Genomic DNA, 18,997 nt, shown 5'->3' on the forward strand with positions numbered 1-18,997 from the left:
TGTTAGCTTATAAATGATGATTTTGAATTACTTTCTTAAAATTGCAAAATTATATATTAGTGCTTGATGGAGCACTTTCTGCTGATTCGATGAAATGCAGGTCCCTTCAAGCAAAGACATTTCACAAAAAAATGGTATTTTACTTTAGCTGTAGTGTCTTTTCTATTCATACCTGTGGTAAGTGATAGTGCATTACAGTAATATGAAGTGAAGCACATAAATTAGAGTTGAGAATCTAAGTAGTTTGTTAAATCTAGGTTTGTGAATATTTGCCTGCTTTCACATTTTTCTACAGCTCTCTTTTTTAAGTTTCTCTATTTTACACTGTTTTAGATCAGGATTCATGAAAAAGCTTACAGCACGGAAGGAAAACATTGAAAAACAGAAGTGAATTCACAGTTGATGAGATCATAAGACTGAAATTTTTAAAAGACTATAAGAAAAGGCTTCTGGCTAACGTAAAAAAAAAATGCTGAAAACACTTTGAAAATATTAAGACATTTCTTAGCATGAAATTTAAAAGGTTTTGGAAGTTTCAAGCAAATTAACAGAATATTTACCTAACTTGCCATACAACCCCCCTCTCCCCAAATGCTAATGATTGCTGGGTAGTATTATTGTTCAGTAAATTAGAAAAAAATAGGCCAGTATAAAAGTGGGAGAGAGACATTCTAATAAAAATATACATATCATCATCAGTCTGAAGGAAGCTTTTGCAAACAGTTGTCAAACAGCAAGACTGGAAAGTTCTCAGTGTTCTCTGGAATTGGGAAGGAGATAATTGGGGTTCATTGTTTGCAAAAGCTCCTTCTTTCATTTTAAGAGTTGTAACTATTACCTGAGATAAAAAGCTAACCTTTGCCTTTACTTTAGTAGATAAAAATAATAGATTTTCTCCTTTCCTTATTGGGATCAGAAATTGTAAACATAAAAACAAACAAACAAACAAAAACACAAACAAACAAACAAAAACACTCTATTCTGCTGCCCTGAACTGAACACTTCTATTTTAGAAGACAGTCTTCGCAGAAATTTCAGAAATATGCATACTTCTACCAAACTTTCTGGACTATTTCAGTTGTCACTGCAAGCTGGATGCTATCTATGCAACAGAGTAGAAGCTTTTCCCACAAAGGCCATCAATCCAAACAAAAATACAACTCAACTTCTATGAAACAAGTACGAACTTCTGGAGTAGAGAACATTTCAGTGACAATTAAAAGTAAATCTGCAGTGAAATCGTACCTTATACTGATGGTGAAAATCTCTGCATCTTCTCAAATTTCTGTAACTAAGCAATGGGTTAAAAAATATACTACTTAAAGCATACTGATTCTTTTCCTAGTATAGTAGGAAAGCTTCATTACTACGTAGTGACTTTATTCTTTGTCATCAAGGATAAAACAAATAGCTGTGTGAAAAGGAAATCTCCCATGTGTTGCACAGTCGCTTCAGGCCAGCACAGCAAAACAATGAAATGGAAACTCTGGAACTGGTTATGCCCAATGACTTCATCTAACATTTAGATGAATTTGCATAATTAAAAAAATACATGCATATAAAGCCCTTTGTATTCATCCCATCCTATTTCTGATTATTTTATTGAGATGCCCAATTTAGGAGCTTAAACTTGGCTGACTAAGATTTCTTCTTTAAGAAATTAAATAAGATAAGGAGGATAGCCATCCACAGAGAGATATAGAACTGGGCTAACAGATGTATTAATTTCTAATTTAGAGCTCCAAAACATATCAACATCCCAAGTGAGTTAAACAAAAGTCCCCAAACAGTCCAAATTCGGACAGCAGGCAAGAATAGAAAAATAAGTGCCCCAAAAATATCTTACATTAGATGCCCAGAGCTGGGTTGGGTGAACCTGATCAAAATGTACCATTGGCTGAATTCACCAGGAATGCAAAAAAATGCATGTTTACAAAAACAGAAAAAGAGATGTAGCTGCTGATTGTTTCACAGCCTTTCCATGCAAAATAGAGTGAATAAAACAGAAACTGTAGCCATCTCTGCAAGATTCTGATGCAGTTCAAACACTGAAAGGATAGTTACTATTGAATTATCATAGAGGATGAGAGAAATTAATCCTATTTCTCTATAATTTTATTCTCAAACCACCACAACTTCCAGATAGCAGAATAAGTTATCCTTTATATATATATATATATATATATATATATATATTCCCTGGTATATATATTCCCTATATATATATATTCCCTGGTATATAATAGAGCTTAAGATATCAGTTAGGTATTGATAGAACCATAGAACCACAGAATATCCTAAACTGGAAGGGACACACAAAGATCATCGAGTCCAACTCCTGGCTCCACACAGGACCACTCAAAAATCAGACCCTACGTCTGAAAGCATTGTCCAAACGCTCCTTGAACTTCAGCAGGCTCGGTGCTGTGACCACTGCCCTGGGGAGCCTGTCCCAGTGCCCGACCACCCTCTGTGTGCAGAACCTTTTCCTAACACCCAGCCTGACCCTCCCCTGTCCCAGCTCCATGCCGTGCCCTCGGGTCCTGTCGCTGTCCCCAGAGAGCAGAGCTCAGCGCCTGCCCCTCCGCTCCCCTCGTGAGGGAGCTGCAGGCCGCCATGAGGCCTCCCCTCGGCCTGCTCTGCTCTGGGCTGAACAAACCAAGGGACCTCAGCCATCCCCCATACATCTTCCCCTCTAGACTTCACCATCTTCATAGCCCTTCTTCAGATGCTCTCTGACAGTTTTATGTCCTTCTTGTACTCTGGTGCCCAAAACTGCATACTGTACTCGAGGTGAGGCCTGAAGTTTGTAATTCACTGGTCATATACAGTACAAAGTTTTTTGTAGGCTCTTAGAGGAATCTAATACAGAAGTTACAATAAACACCAAAAATCAACTTTAAATTCCTTTGTTTTGAATGTCTGCCCATTTGTTCCCCAGAAACAAAAGCTGCAGTGTATGTAATCCATTCTCATTACTGTTAGCCTTATTATGTTTCAATACAGAGCAAGAAAAACATATTACTTAAGGACAGGGTTTTCAGTAGTGTCTAAATTCCATTGATTTTCAATAAGAAAGCTCCCTTGCATATCCTTCCTCTGTCACAAACCTCAGCTATTGCAAAGATACTGGCTGCTATAACCTGCAGAGAGTCCTGAGAGTGTCTGAAGTAAAACACCTACTGTTTATTAAATACTAAGCAAAGCCATCACAGTGAATCATTAAAATTGTATGTCTGACTGAAGAGACTTAAAGGAGGCATAGAAAAGACAATCTCCCAAGCACACAAAAGACAGAAAGATCCTGCAATGATCCGAGTTAGCAATTAAGTTCCAGACACTGACTATAGACATCACCCAATATTATCAATCAGGTGTGGCAACCTGATGAATGCACAACTTTAAATATCTACATAGCTGCAGTTCTGTTTGACACCTCAGTTCTCTGTTGTGAAACTCATTTGTGTCTTCATTTATCTCTTTTCCAAAAAAATCGAGTGAAAGAGTTACATTGACTTTTATTACACATGATGCTTGGACAGCTTTTGTAAAGCAGCAGGAGCAATTGCACTCGGACCTCAATTTGAAAGGGCCCAAGCACTTTACCACTTTCCAGCATATGGCCTTTCCCTTGCCATATGCCCAAAGCCATTGCTACAAAATGCATATATAACTTCTTATGTTCAAAACAGATTTGCAAAATTAACCTTTGTCTTTTGTATGCTGGTTGTTGGCTAGAAAAACTAACATATATTAAAAAATATCCAACCTTTATGAACTCATAGCTTGTAATGCCCTTGTCCTGAATACCTCAGATGAAATTAAAAGGATATTTGTATGAAAAGCCTTGCAAATTTCCTTCTTTATCACCTTCAAGTGCTGAAAGATATGATCTACTACACAAAACTAGAAAAGCTAGTGATCCGCAAGTTTAAGTTTTTACTGGGGAGCTAAGAGTTGCTTTCATGTGGTAAATTGTCAGTGCAGTGAAGGATGAACTCAGTAATTTACTGATAGAAGCAGACAGAAAAAGAAGCATCTGAAAAGATCTGCTGCTTCAAATTTAGTGCAAAACAGTTGCCTTGTCTAAAAACACATTCGTCTTTCTAACTTTGTGAATAAGCTTATGAGTAGGGAGGCAGGAGCTGGTGCATGGACTAACATGCAAAAAGTTGTTTTTTTTTTTGCAAAAAACTATCAACTTTTTTTTTTCTAACCAAGTCTCCAGTTAACTTATATATATATATATAAGTTCATATAATATTGAAGTGAAAATTTAAAAAAGATATTTGGCTTAGCAATAAAATTCAGTATTTATAGCACATAACCGTAGTAAACTTCTTATTCATAAACACATGGCTACAAAATTGATGTTTGTAGCACTAAGCAGCAAAGCTTCTTTAGCTTATCATAAAAAGCATTTTTTTTGTATCCTCCCTATTTTGTGGAAATAGAAATATAAAAATAAGTACTTGCAGGCACACAATCAAAGCAAACATCTTGCAAGAAAGTTATTAATATATGATTGCCTTTCCTGTCCATTTCCACGATGCTGCTATAATTTGGTCATGGTGAATAACTTTTCTGTTTCATCACGATCTGAAAGGATATGTTAATTTTAGTTTAGTTAGCCTTAGGTTACTCAAAATGACTGTTATATCATATACTTAGTTTAATTCCAAAGCTTTAAAACCACTGCTGCCTGCACTAATATTCTGATTTCACACACACAGGAAGTCTCAACAAATATGCTTTTCTGTTAGAAAGACAGTTTAGCATTGTAATTGATGACAAGAATCCAGACTTTGAGGGTTTAGCTTAAGGTGTATGTTTAAATCTACCATGCTGTTTGCCAAGAGTAGAGGATGATATTTTAAGTCTCACAGAGAACCATTATATACACAGAAGAGGTATAGTATAGAGGATATTGAAAACAGTGCACTGTCTCTGCTTACTATGAATGATTCTCAACAATTCTAAGTGTATTAGAAATAAAAAAGTATTACTGGCATCAAAAACTACTTAGAAGTATACTGTAATATTCATATGAGATGAAATGTAAAGGAAAGCACTGAAAAAAACCCTACAGATTATTCAGTGCAGATGAAACAGGCAGAATAATCTCATATGTATGAAATATATTGGACATGTGAATTCATTCATTTCATGTGTATGCTATTAATTAAAGACTTGCTTAAGAAACAAAAGGCAAAAATCTACTGTCTCTTCATTCTATTCTCATACACTGTGAAAAAAAAATAATTTTCTTTGTCCAGAAATTAGATATAAAAGAAAAATAATGATCTAACAGCTAATAGCTGTAACGAAATTTCAGGCAGGAAAAACAATAAAATTAAGTTTGTTAAAAAATAACTTCTATAAATAATAATAATAATAAAGCATAAAAGGAAAGGTGAAAAGAAAATATAAAATTTCACTTCAACAAATATTACTCAGCTTCCTGTGAGATGCTTTACAATTTGTAATGATGCTACTAAAAATTTGTGTGTGGTTTTGTTGTTTGGTTTGTTGTGAGTTTTGTTTGTTTGTTTCTGTAGGCTGAAGGTTCTGTTAAAAGTGATAAAGGTGATTTAGACAAGGGAAGGCCTTCTCCTAGGCTTCCATGGAATTTTTTTGAAGGAAAAAATAAAATTCTTTTATGTATCTAGGTAAATTAGTAGTCCTTGTTCTGGAGATAACTGCAGGAGAAACCATCAACATGAAAACAGAAAGAAGAGGTTGGATACCCATGAAATGTCCCTAATAAAGGGAGAATTCAGAAACTCTGCATCCAACATCAAAGGTCCAACACAGAGGAATTTTAGAAGAAACGTATCTGCTGTCAATAAAAGCATACTATTTCTGTCTTGCATTTATTCTGAAGGTAAGGAACTATCTCTACAGCAAACATGAAATGAAACAAATCACGACTTCTTGAATTCTTTATATTCCAGGAATAGACCTTCAACAATGAATTCAAGTTCTACCAACCTAAATTCACTGTATTTCAGTATTTGACAGGTCAACTAGTTAACCAATCGACAAAATCAGGTCCTATTTGAGCTAAGAGAGAGGTCAAACATCAAGGTTAAAATGGATGTCTTTTTATGTGCATATTTACCTTTAGGTCCTTTGAACAACTTGATCTCTACCACGGTCTCCAGAATAGGTCTTCTTCGACGAACATACAATCGGACTATGGAGCCAGCCTCTTTTAGGGCCTCCACAGCTTTGCTGTGTGAGACTTCTGACACATCCACCTCATTCACTCGCAAGATGCAGTCATTGACCCTACAAGAAAAACAAAGAATAACAGATACTAAATGCTTCAGCTGTTATTTTGGACTGAGCAAGGTTTTGTCAGTAGTGTTATAAAACGAAAAACACACCACTGGCAATTTTACCAGATGACAATCTTCATGCAATATGCTATTTTAGCAATGAGATGGAAACAGAATGCATCTCTCCAAAAGACATCCTGGATTCAAACTACAGTCTACCTACTCACCTACATCATACTCACCTACTCACCTACCACCCTCCATCATAAATTGGGGCTGGATCCACTGAGTGGAAAAGAATACTAAACATCTTGGTTTTGCAGACTTTATTAAAAGACTTTTTACTAATATCATCTAGTTACAACATTCATGATGCATGCTTTTACTACTACTACCATTGCTCTTAAGGAAATATGTTAATTTAATTTAATACAGAGAGATCAGTATTCATTAAAATACCTTCTTAAATCTTCTTAAATCTCTCTTACTTCTTCAGCAGAGCCAGAAATTCTTAAGTTATCAAAACACAAATGCTGTCCTACAAACAGCAATTTAAAAGAGAATATTTCATCCTAAATAACATGAGTAAATTTCATTGTTTATGTTTTCACCACAAAATGTGTCTCCAAGATCTGCTGTTTGGTAATAACATCTATTTTTTATAGAATATTAAAAACATTCCCTCATTTTCTTATTTTTGGTTATTTGCTGAGGATTAGCTAATATATTCACCCTCAAAACAACCTAATGAGGTGGAGTAGTATTTTCCATATTTTACAGTTAAAAAGAAAATCTACACTTTGACAGCACTAAAACCATCTCCATAGCACCATGCTAATATCTTAACTACTGTGCCAACCTTTCTTTGCAAATGAGTGTAAGAAACGTAAATTCCAAGCAACTAGATGAACTTAAACTATACTGTTCTTATGTGATGAACATTTACTATGAGATGCCTGTAAGTATTTTGGGTACTGAAGAAAAAGGCATATATAAATGAATGTGTTCTTTTGCATGTCTGAAAGGACAATCAGCAAAGAAAATATGGAATGCTAAAAATATTCTCATTTTCGCTGTCTCTATACATAAAGACTGACCACAAAATACAACCCTTTACAGCAAAAGAACACTTGAACTGGATATTGCTCAGGAGTCTTAGCACATGAAGAGAAAATGAATTGTTCACAAAAGATTATCTGAACTCTGAGAACTTAGAATGGACTTTTATTATATTCGAGTGCTGCTGTTTTTGTTTAAAACAAAACAAAACAAAACAAACAAAAAAAACACTACTCGAAACCAAAGATTTTTTATGTTATCAGCCTTTTGAAAGAACATTTACTAGGGGAAATACTGATAATATCCTTCAACTGGCAATTGGTCTGACGTGGAAAGGACAGAAAATTGAAACTCCTGACAAAAAGTACTGTATTGCAAAGTTTCCAGTTTTTGTTCAATGACTGGGTTTCCTGCTTTCTGTCAATGCCAGAAGCATTCATGTGTAATTGTGTGGTTTGGCTGTCAAATTAATAAGTGGTCTAATATAAATTGCTTTTTTCTATTAAATAAATTATGAATGCATCCTGCTACTACTTCCTACTCAGATAGTAATTATGTCTAAACTGCTACTCTGTCTTTCTATTAATACTGCCATATATCTGATTTCTGTCAAATTTCTGACTCTTATTGTCATACTTAAAATACAAACTATACGAATGCTAATGAAGAAAACACAGGATCCTAGCCATTGGATAGTTATGAAGATGATAAAGAGGGAAAAAAATATAAAAACACTAAAAAGAAGTGTTACATTTCTTTTGTTTCATATACTCTGTGCACTGCACTGATAAGTATTGATACTACTCAATAACCCTATATATCTACAACCTCTCACAAAGGTTCTATTGATGCCTCTGTAAAAGATATTAAAAAAAAAAAAAAGTCTTCCAGAAAAAGTCAACTAAGAACACGCAATTGTAACTTGCCAAAATCAGTAAGCCACACACATACTAAATAAAGCAAAAATGAAGCAAAGCCTTTGGAAAAGGACATTTACACTCCGACAGAAATCCCACCCTAGAATTACCTATTCCCTTAAAACTGTAAGACCATTGTTAATTAAAAATACTCAGATTAATAGTACTATTGTAGGATGAATTTAAGTGAGATAACACAAAGCTGCTCTGGTGATGGAAGTACTTCACTACAAAGTATTCTGTTTGTATACTAACTTTATCAGTGCAGATGTAACTCTGACACTAATAATCCTATTTAGTTTGCTATGATGAACCCACCTAGTGTGAGATATCCACCTATACCCTTCCAAAGCCACAGCTCCATCACACACACAGGGTGAATGTTTTAGTTTCTGTAACTAAAATATATATATATATATATTGAAAAAAATACATGCACATGCATCTGAGCGTGCATGTGCATATATAAGTACCTATAGAATTCTTATGGCTTTAAAACAATTTTTAATGGACACACTGATGCAGCAATAGATCAACAGTGATCTCATGGGTCTACAAATATTCATTGATAATATTCAGACCACTAAAACAGCAGGTCCACTGTGAAATGAAATAAAGGACATAAGCTGGTGAACTGATCTTAACCTTCTTTTTATTATTATTAATATAGACGCTCCAGAAGCTTTTTAAAATTTTGTACAATCCAGTTAAACAGTGCAGTTTCTACCATTCTCAAGTTCTACTCTCTTAGTGACCTATAAATGCTGCAGCAGTATAAAACTAAAATAAAAATAGCCAAAAAATATCGGTAAATCCAGCATCAGAAAATTCTTTTAGCTGTTGAAGTTAAGGTCTTATCACTTAGAGGCTATAATTTTGCTCTTGTGAACAGTCCTCCAGTGTATTTTCCCAGTTTCATTGAGATGTTCATGTAAAAACTATATGGCAAAAATATATTTCTTTTGTTGATACATGAACTCCCTTCCCAATTTATCTTAAAATCTTCCCAAGGTGGGTATACACTCTCTGTGCAAGTTAGTTTCAGGCCCAGCTTCAGACATGTTTAACAAAAGATCTGGCCCATAATCCAAATATAGTAATACACAAGTCAAAAAAAAAAAAAAAAAGAGATCCCTATACTAATAACTATATTTGTTCCACAAAATCTCCAAGTCGGAGGAAATTGTTCCAACAAACCTCGTTTTCACAACAAGAGATTTTTTAATACTAAAGCATTTATCTAATAGAATCAGTACTTTTAAATTATTGCCACTCTACTTAACCTTTCTCCTTGAGAAAGGAAATATGTTCATATGGTTACTTTTTAAGATACTTACAGTAAAAAATGTAAAACTTTCTAATGAAAAAAGCAGAAAAGGAAGTTGTATTCTAAGCTATGTCTAATGAGTTTTGCAACAATTAAAAAAATATATATTTTTTAAATTCTGAACAAAAAGAACTGTTAAAAAAGTCTTAAAATGTAGAACTTTAATTGCTAAGGCTTAATAATACAGTCTCAGCATCTGCTGATGCTATGGGTTCACAGAGTTCCTGGCTAAATTTACTCATGTTTCTTTGAAAGCAACATGCGATTGGAAGTATTTTGGAAACTGCATGTACCAGGTTGAAAAAGAATGAAAATATGTTTGCACCATAACTTAAAAGAACATAAGTCTAGAAACAATGTTCATGGTATTGTTTCCTTGAAAAAAGAGGGACTACATATCTCAGTTCAGCAAAGCATAGAAGTCTCTGATTTAATTTTCAAGTACAAGTAATCTTATTTCTATTTTAGCCAAAATACTCAAACTGGGACTCACATTATGCATATACTTCAATCTATTCAAGTCACCCATGCAGGTAACTGCTAAGTTAAAATTAAGCGAGGCAGCTCGTCCCATGGCATGCTGGCTCATCTAAATACTGTTACAAAATGGATATATTCTACAAGAATTTGTAGAATAATTCAGATATGAAGAACTCTGGCTCACAAAATACAGAACACAGTACATGCTACAACCACATCAAGACAGTTACAACTGATGCAAGAAATATGAGAGAGATTTTGCCTTTTAAGACAGGGTCAGAGATGCAGAGGTTTACCAGTAGCTGTTGCTATCTTCAACACAAATGAGTGGTTGGATTAATTACAAAAAAATACTATGCTTTAAGGGCTTCTTCCAACTTTGTTCTAAACCTGACTACCTTCATCTGAGTTTTCTGATTACTAATTTCAAGAAACTGTGCAGACATCCTTGAAAAGCTGGTAATTTCTTCAGTCAAGTTGTAAGAACAGAAGATGAACGCGACCCTTAGGCACCTATCAGAAATATAGTAGGCGACAACTGGTAATGATTATTCTGTTCAGTCTGTTCTACGCAATATGGTGCCCTGCAGTGAGACCCAAAGCAGTCTAGTACAGCAGCAAAGAGCTGCAGAAGACCAAATGGTCCTGCCAGGAAACATTAACCCTCTTGCAATTCCATAGAGGAACTACTTGGAACCAACCATGGTCTCAGAAACAAGGGACTTATCTGCGCTCCACAGGACAATGCAGACACTAAAAGCTGCAGTAATCCACAGGCCTTAGTTATCATCTAGACACCTCCAGACTCATTGGCAGTCTATTAATGGGGCAGCCCTGCTTACACAAATACAGTTACCCTGATTTCTACTGCAGAAAGGCCAACGTTATCAGATCATTTTGAAGCAATTCTAACTTTTTCAGGTACTTCCTCAGAAAAGTTAAAATTAATATGGACTTTATTCTTTAGCCAAAGCTTAGAAATGAAGAAAAAAAATACTGTTATTAAGGGAGAATCAGTACAAAACCCTAGGTACCAGATAGAAATGATAAGTAAGAGAGAACTAAACTTTCATTTTGTTTCTTTGCTCCTGCTTTGTCTAACCTTTTCAGCCACAGTTCCCCTATAAAAGGGCTGATGCTTCTTTTTTTTTTTTTTTTGCCTTTTTTTTTTCCTTACAGATGTCACAAGAACAAGCACTTCAAGCAGGAACGAAAGATTATAGGTGACAAGTTGAAAGGACTGACTATTATCCTTTCTTAAAGATATCAGTGAATCATAATGTAAATACATTACCTGACCCCAGGAGAACCAATCTAGTCCATTAGTTAGGGAAGACTGCCACCTCCATCCCATTGTTGACTTCTTTATTTTTTTTATTTTTGGGGGTAATTTTGATATCCACCCTCCCCATCTCATGGTAAGTAAAACGTACAGTATATAGGGATAAAAAATGCAATTATTGGCACTGGCCCATAAAATTTCTTTACATTATTATTATTATTGTAATTTCAACCAAGAATGCAGAATAAAGGATCTCAAATTTAAAAAAGCAGTCTTCAAATCTGCCTATTCAATTACTGAATATAAAGCTAAAACTAAATGCCAATGATACACATGTACCATGGGGCATACTGTTTTTTAAGTATAATGATACTTAGACACATGATCCAATTTCTGTAGCAAAATCACATATACCCTCAGGCCCCTTTCTGACATTGTAAACTAGTATAAAACTACTGTTATGTCCAATTTAAAAATAAAGGGATAAAACATAGCAGTAAAAGAAAATTTCAGATCTCATTTGCAATTTATGGTTCTTTCTGCAAACTAGAGAACATCAAGTGCTTATGAAAATAAGTTTGATGAAGGCACCAGCCAATCCTAATTCAAAATTTGACCCTTATGTGTTTTATAATGAAATTCCATATATCTCATAGAAGAGTTACTGGCTGAAACATGGCTGATAAAAGTTATGGTTTGGGTGGAAAAATAATTTATGAATGACTTGAAAGAATTTGAGCTGAACTTAATAAAAATCTGAACTCCTACGAGCAATCTTGTTTTAAATATATATGCAGATATTACAACAATATAATGGAAACCCAAATGTATTTAACATGAAGGCAGTATCTGAAGTATATTTAACCCACGCTTCCAACAAGGGCAGAATTGTCTGTGGTCTTGAGAAAAGCAGATAAAAACTAAAGCCAAAAGTTTGGTTTGGACTAAAACCAAAGTGTTGCAGTGTTGCAAGAGAGAAAAAAAAAAAAAAAAAAAAAAAAAAAAAAAAAAACGAAAAAACATCTTCCCAATTCTTAAGCAAGTGCCATTCATGTGTAACAAATAAATTGAGGAAAAATATAATGTTTTTCCCGCAAAATGTTCACCCGATGCCATCCCAACTCTTTCTGTACAACTTTGAGCCGGTCACTTACTTCCTTTTTCATAGTCTTCAAATAGAAGATGATAAACCCATTTACCTTCCCCTTACCTTTTTCTTCCGTTTACACTCTACATAAACTTTCCAGAGGAAAATCTGCACATTTTTGGCTAATCTCAGGCAGGGACCAGCCCCCAGTGTAGCCTGTAGGCATACTGACCACAACAGATAATGAACCAAAGCAGCTCTCTGCCTTCTGGCTGCATTCACCCTTGAACCCAGCCCTTAGAAGTCAGAGATGAAGGCCAAACGCTTCCACCACTTGCAAAGGGGGTGGGTGGATGGGTCTGTATGTGTGTAAAGACAGGGAACTAAACTCTGGCATAGCATTTCTGTGAGTACATAGAGCCAGATAGATGCTTTCTCTGTCTGTGCTAGCAAACCAGTTTCTGTGTGTTGGCTGTGTGGAGCCTGAAAGCTGAGACGAGTCCTGTCAAAAAGCAGGGTGTGCTTGGTTAGGCCTAGTGCTGTGCTGCTGCAGCCTCAACTCACACCAGCAACCAGCTTGATTTTCAGCCAGAGACCGAAATCAAAAACCCTAGGAATGTTTTCCATTTAAGAATATGTGTTGCTTTTACAACAGAGTAATAGAAACCCTGCAGCAGTATCTGCAGCATACCACCAGCCGTCAGCCCACACCTACTGGCAGGAGGTTTTGGTGAGTGACCTGAAGTTGTGTTAGGTGTCCCCACAGTTCATTGTACACTCCTCTGGACCGTTGCAGCAGTCTTGGCATAGAAAGAGCAATCTACCTTTCCGAGAGGAAAGTCAGTCTTGATCGTGTTCCCTCCCAGCTGAGAGAACAGAAAAGAAGCAGAACAGAAAAGAGCAGGAGAAAAAGCCTGTGCACAGCAGACCCTGCTCGCTCCCCCTGGACTGGTGCAATGTCTTGGCTGCTTTTCTGATTGTCCAGGACAAACTAGCAGGAAGCCCTCATCCTCCAGAAGGCAACAGCCATGTGGGATTGCACCAGAAAGCAGAAAGCATGGGGGAAATTCCTCCTCTGTATACCAGGAGCCCAGTTATGGTTTAGGAGGAAGAAATGCCTACTGTACTGCAGTCAAAAATTTCAGATCACCTCCAAGAGGGTTTAAGGTCACACCAGCCTGACTTGCAGCTGTGTTACCAGAGGACTTCCATTTCATTTCCAGAACAGAGACTGAAGGCAAATTGTCAGGGAACAATTCAGATTTCAGAAAACACTTCTGAATTTCAGAATGTGTTATTGCTTCAAATGATTGTGCATTTCCATAGCCTGTTAATAACACGGCCTAACTGAGACCCGAGACATAACCAGCACAGTTATAGAACTGTCAGGAGGCATTTACATTTATTGTCCATTGCTACTGCTTTAGTTACTCATGGATTTTTTAGTACAACAGCCATCTTAATGAAATGTCTATGTATTAAAGAGTCTGCATTACAGTAACTGCATTTGGAACACAAGCCAGTGACTGGTAACAGTATCAGTAAAAATATTAGCACAGCAGCTCCTTATCATGCACAGCATGCCTTCTCCCCTCTCCCTGTGTTTCATTTATGACTCTAATTTCTATTTTGGAAGTTGTAAGTCAGAAACAGACAGCATATGCACTATATAATTAGGAATGGAAAAGTCCCTGCAGCCTTTAAACTGCTAGAAGAAAATATATTTAGAATCTTTAATATGTTCCTATTCACACAGTTTCAATGGAGGACACATTAGCATTTGCTTTTCTTTACTCTTTTTTTTTTTATATATATATTATTTTAAAGGTCTTAAACTCAGCTGCAAGACTTCATTCTAGGCACAAACTTGGCTAAAAAGCAGTTTATCTGTTGTTTAAAATACTTTGGATCATTTCTGCATTCTAGCCTAATTCTGAGAACTTCCTGGGGAAAGGCTGGGGCTCTCCTTCAGTTAACCCTTTCTACCACGCTGAACAGATCATATTAGCCTTTTAGGCAGTATGCCTGTATCATGGGATGTCTATTTGTTTGGAAGTGCTTATATACATCTCCATTGAAAATATCTGCAAAGATACTATCTAGTATCCAAGAGAGTCTGAAGACAGCTCATATACATCAAATTGGCACAGTGAAATCCAATGCAGGGTTAGCCACACCAGCACAGACACTGGCAGCAGTAGATCTAGCATGGAAAGCCACCTGGATTGCTGTTTACCATATGTCTACAGCCAATTATCATTGGTAAAGGGCCATGTTAATGCCACTCTGCAACTTTGAGCTCGTTTAGAACTAGCTTGAGCTCCTGCAAAACCAGCCATGCAGTGATTGATTTCAAGAGGGGGCCCATTAATGGCTACCAAAAGGAATAAAAATAGGAAAAAGAAAAGGACAGGCTCAACCCTACAGTGCAAAAACCTCTCTCACAAATTAAAATCAGAGATCTTGAGGGCTGGGTGGCTGCAGGGTAAGCTGGCCATCACTCAGGCTGCACCAAGCTCCCCAGCCAAACCTTACCCATCTATGTCCCCACTGAGGAGCACGACCCACCCAGGAATCCTGCCCTTTGCTTAATGGAAACACTGCTGCCCCTGAATGATCAAGCTGCAGGGAAGATTGGAGCTAAAGTGTGGTTGAAGGTGTTTCCCTGGCTGCAAAGATAAAAGCTATATGAAACCATAAGCCAGAACAGGGGTCCATCGGACCTGCTGTTTCCTTCCAATGGTGGCCTTTACCAGATGGTATAGGAAAAGAACAATACAGTATTTACCCAGAATACATTTTCAGATTCTGATGACTCTATGGTTTCCTGAATCACATATACTACTATTTTATTTAATAGCCTGAGCTAGGTTCCTTTTCCACAAATTTAATTTGTTTTCAAAACCCATGTACACTTCATATCCACAGTGTTCTCTGCCAGTCAGTATGGCTTTGCTACCAGTTAATAAATAAACAAATTCATTTGATCTCCCCAAATCCTTTCATTAGAAGAGATAGCAAACATTGCTCCCTGGTCATTCTCAATGCTCTGTTTCTCTCCTGTGCTTAGGAAACAGGACATAATCTCTTGCCTTTCATAACTGATTTTTCATCATCATAAGAAAGGCCCTGCTAGACAAACTCTACAAGCCAAAGGCATATAGCTGATCTAGTGGTCACACTAGTTACCACCAGTGATAACATTTCAGAGAAACCCCACCCCTCCGTCTTTCTATTTATCTGAACACCTCTTGGCTGCACCTACAGATTTATAAGTGAACTCTGGAAAACAAACAAACAAACAACGACGACAACAACAACAACAACAAAAAAGCAGTTCAAGTCAAAGCTGTTTCTATTAGCTTTGTTTCTTGAAGAAATGACATTGTTTTACATTGAAAAAAATTTCCAGCCAAGCCAAAAATAAGTCATTTCATTCTAATACATTTTGAATTAAAATAAAATAGAATAAAACAAAATAAAAGGTTACACAGTCAGGGAATCAAAAATCAAAACAACCATCTGCTGTCTTATTATCCAATATCACCTCCTAGAAAAATGATTCCAGAGCTGAAGATGTTCCACTTTTTATAATGTAATGCTCTTTTTAAATTGCAGTAAAAATCTCCCATTATTCTGGAAAGCATCCTCAATATAAGAATGAAAGTAAATTTTGCCTCTTGCTTTGACTCGATTAAATATTTAAATATATTTCAAAAATTGTCACCACAATGTGTCCCTGATCAATGCTCATGATATCCATAGGGACGAGGCCCTGGTTCACAACCTGCACCTTTCTCTGTGAATGACATGTTTACTGCAACACTGCTCTTACTCAATATCTCAATATTTGGCTTTCAGGAAGTGAAGCAATTTTGGAAGTAAAGAATAAAAGACATTTATTTCATAGCTCTTCCAGTTTAATTACTTTTCTGGAAGATGTGGGCTCATGCTTCCTAGGAAGAGGATGGAGAATGCAGGTTTCCCTTCAGAGATGAGCTGAAAGGTGAATTATTATTTTTTTGTTTGTTTGTTTATTATTTTTTAATAAAGGAATCCCTGACTTACTTTTCTCCCTTTGCCACTGAAAAGCAATGTGGACCTAATTTTGCATCAAAAAATGTTTGCTCAGCTAGTATTGCATGCTGAAGTCTTTTTAGACCTGAAATTTGTATACAGCAAATTTTTATGTGGGGATGCAGCCAGCACTCCATTAAGAAAAGCTCACAGGCAAGTGAGACTTAAAAAAAATAGCTTATTTAAACAATTATAAGTCCAATAAGTAAACTGTATAATTTAAATTAATTCCCACATCTGTTGAAGACTTTTAAAAATTTACTACTGCCTAATGCACTAAACATGTATATTTTAAGTTGTTGATTTCCAAAAGAAACTTGGTAAGCAGTTAACCTTAGTCCATTCTTAGGCACAAGAGTGAATGTGTTACTAAATTTTTAAAACTAACACTGCAGAAAAACAATAATTTGACCTTATTATTATTATTCAAAACTTTATAAAAGCTGAAGCTTCAAAAAAACGCATGAATGCTCACTGCATCATATTGACTTGGAAGTACTTGAAAGTTACTCATGATGACCTCCTGGAACATGACCAACAATATTCAGGAGCTAAAAATGGTGGTGAATTCCACAATAACTCCAAATATTGCTGTCTACATCCTCACCTTAGGAAAAAAAAAATACTGTCAAAATTTCTCATATATCTGCCCCAAGGTTGAGCCAAGGGAACAACAACACTATGAAAAGTATCATTTTTATTTTCTCTGATAAAATCCAGAGGTTCAGGATGCTTCTTGGACAAACCCATCGTATACTGAGAAGAGAAGCAAAACCCCATTGGGTTTACGCCTCCCAGAAGAGCCTAACCTCCTTACACATGCTTTGAGAACAGGAAGTAGTCGTTAGCTAATAGCTAATCTCGCAGGGTGTAGCTATGTAGAGTTGAGAGGGAGGAATAGCTAGCACCCATTCAATTTGCACACAGGCAGACTCAAGCATACACTTTTTGGACAAGTCAAGTCTAAACAGACATACAATAGGAGGACTTCTCCATTTGTTTTTTTCCTTCATCACAAATACCCTGAAAGCAGAATCATACCCTGTTACTACATAAGGGACTTGGAAGTATAGCTATTCTAAATCACTTATAACACAATGATTTTCTGCATCAAACTTTCAGCTATTGCTTGACTAGCATAACTCAAGGCAAATTAATTCTCATTTACTAGGTAGGACACACCTATAGAAACTTTGTACGGAGTTTATGATCTTTTGCTTCACATATTATTGTTTTAAGACATATTACGTGCATAAGGCAGACTCCCTTCCCCCCAAAATACACAACATCCAGTTCAAGCAGAGTTAGGAATTACGATCCATAAATGTATGCCAAGTTAAAACTGCTGGGTTGGGGATGAATTATTTCCTTTGCCAGACACATCAGTATAAAAGACAAAACAAAACACTTTTCCAATCATAAAAGATAATTTTTACTTATCAGAACTGAAATTCCTGCCTTGAGTTACTGGAAACCAAGTCCAACTTTACTAAAAGCAATAGAACTGCAATTACTCAGACCAGATACCAGAGTGAGGTGACCGCTCCAAATAAAGCTAGCAACCCACTGACCAAATGCCTGGTTAGTAATCAATCAGCCACTAGGCCTGATGAGCCCACATTTTTGTTTAAATACTTGATTTTGATTGCAAGTTTATGACAGCGAGGGGATAGCAGAGGAAGCAGAGAGTTCCATATAGGCAGGGGAGGGCAGGATGGGGAGGGGGATCACAGACAGAGGGCAGGAAGCTGAGGCTGGTTGGCACGCCAGGAGGCTTCCCTGCAACAGGCTCTCAAACTTCAGTCAAATTTCTTTTATTAACCCTTTCGCGAGACCTATAGCAAGTGCCATTTCCCTTTTTTACTACACAAATAAATAAGTTGCTTCCCCCACCCTTTCCTTTGCATTTCTTATCCAGCTCATTTCTCAGCTTTGGTATCCTTCGCTCTTACCACATTTTTCCATTCCTCCGTCCGTTCTCTAACTCCCCAGTTATCCTCAGTCTCTCTGCGTCTCGTCTCCTGCCACTGCCATGTACGATGCTTTCCTCCTGAAACTACTGCCACTAGCAACCAAGCACTGAAACTCTGAGCGCATCCAGGCTCTGTCAGCAGCTCGGCTTTATCTGGGTGGCTCTGGCAGCCAGCAGAGACAGCAGCCTCTAACGGTGGCCAGAAGGAAAACTTCTGCTCACAGGATGAATATCTGTGTTTGCCTTCAAAGCCGGAGGCCAACGTGGGAGAGCAGAGGGGCAGAGAATGAGAAAAAAGGAGGTGTAGGTAGCTGTGGGGTGTTGTGGGAGGAAGGTGTTGGGATAAAGAAATGGGAAAGGAAAACAAAACCCTGTAAAGTCTGAGATGAATGAAGAAGGCACCAGGAAGCTGCAAAGCTCCTCCCAGCTTCAGGCTGCTCTGCAGGTAGTGGAAGATGCCCCAGGCCAGGCTCTGTAGGTGTGGTAGAGGGCAGGGACATCTCCACAGCCCTCAC

General features: G+C 36.8%; 1 protein-coding gene across 37 annotated transcripts in view; it reads right to left on the minus strand.

The window, feature by feature from the left end:
- DLG2 (discs large MAGUK scaffold protein 2) overlaps window positions 1–18,997 on the minus strand; it is a 1,042,459-nt gene that overhangs the window by 319,973 nt on the left and 703,489 nt on the right. For 36 of the 37 annotated variants that reach the window (XM_080581564.1, XM_080581542.1, XM_080581576.1 and 33 more), the window contains one exon: window positions 6,122–6,291. In XM_080581564.1, coding sequence (XP_080437690.1) covers window positions 6,122–6,291 — 170 coding nt within the window. Of the gene's footprint in view, window positions 1–6,121; window positions 6,292–18,462; window positions 18,980–18,997 lie in introns of those variants that run through there. The other variant, XM_080581569.1, reaches the window with a different exon arrangement.

The sequence above is a fragment of the Anser brachyrhynchus genome, assembly GCF_964034855.1.
Source record: "Anser brachyrhynchus genome assembly, chromosome: 1".
Lineage (NCBI taxonomy): Eukaryota > Metazoa > Chordata > Aves > Anseriformes > Anatidae > Anser > Anser brachyrhynchus.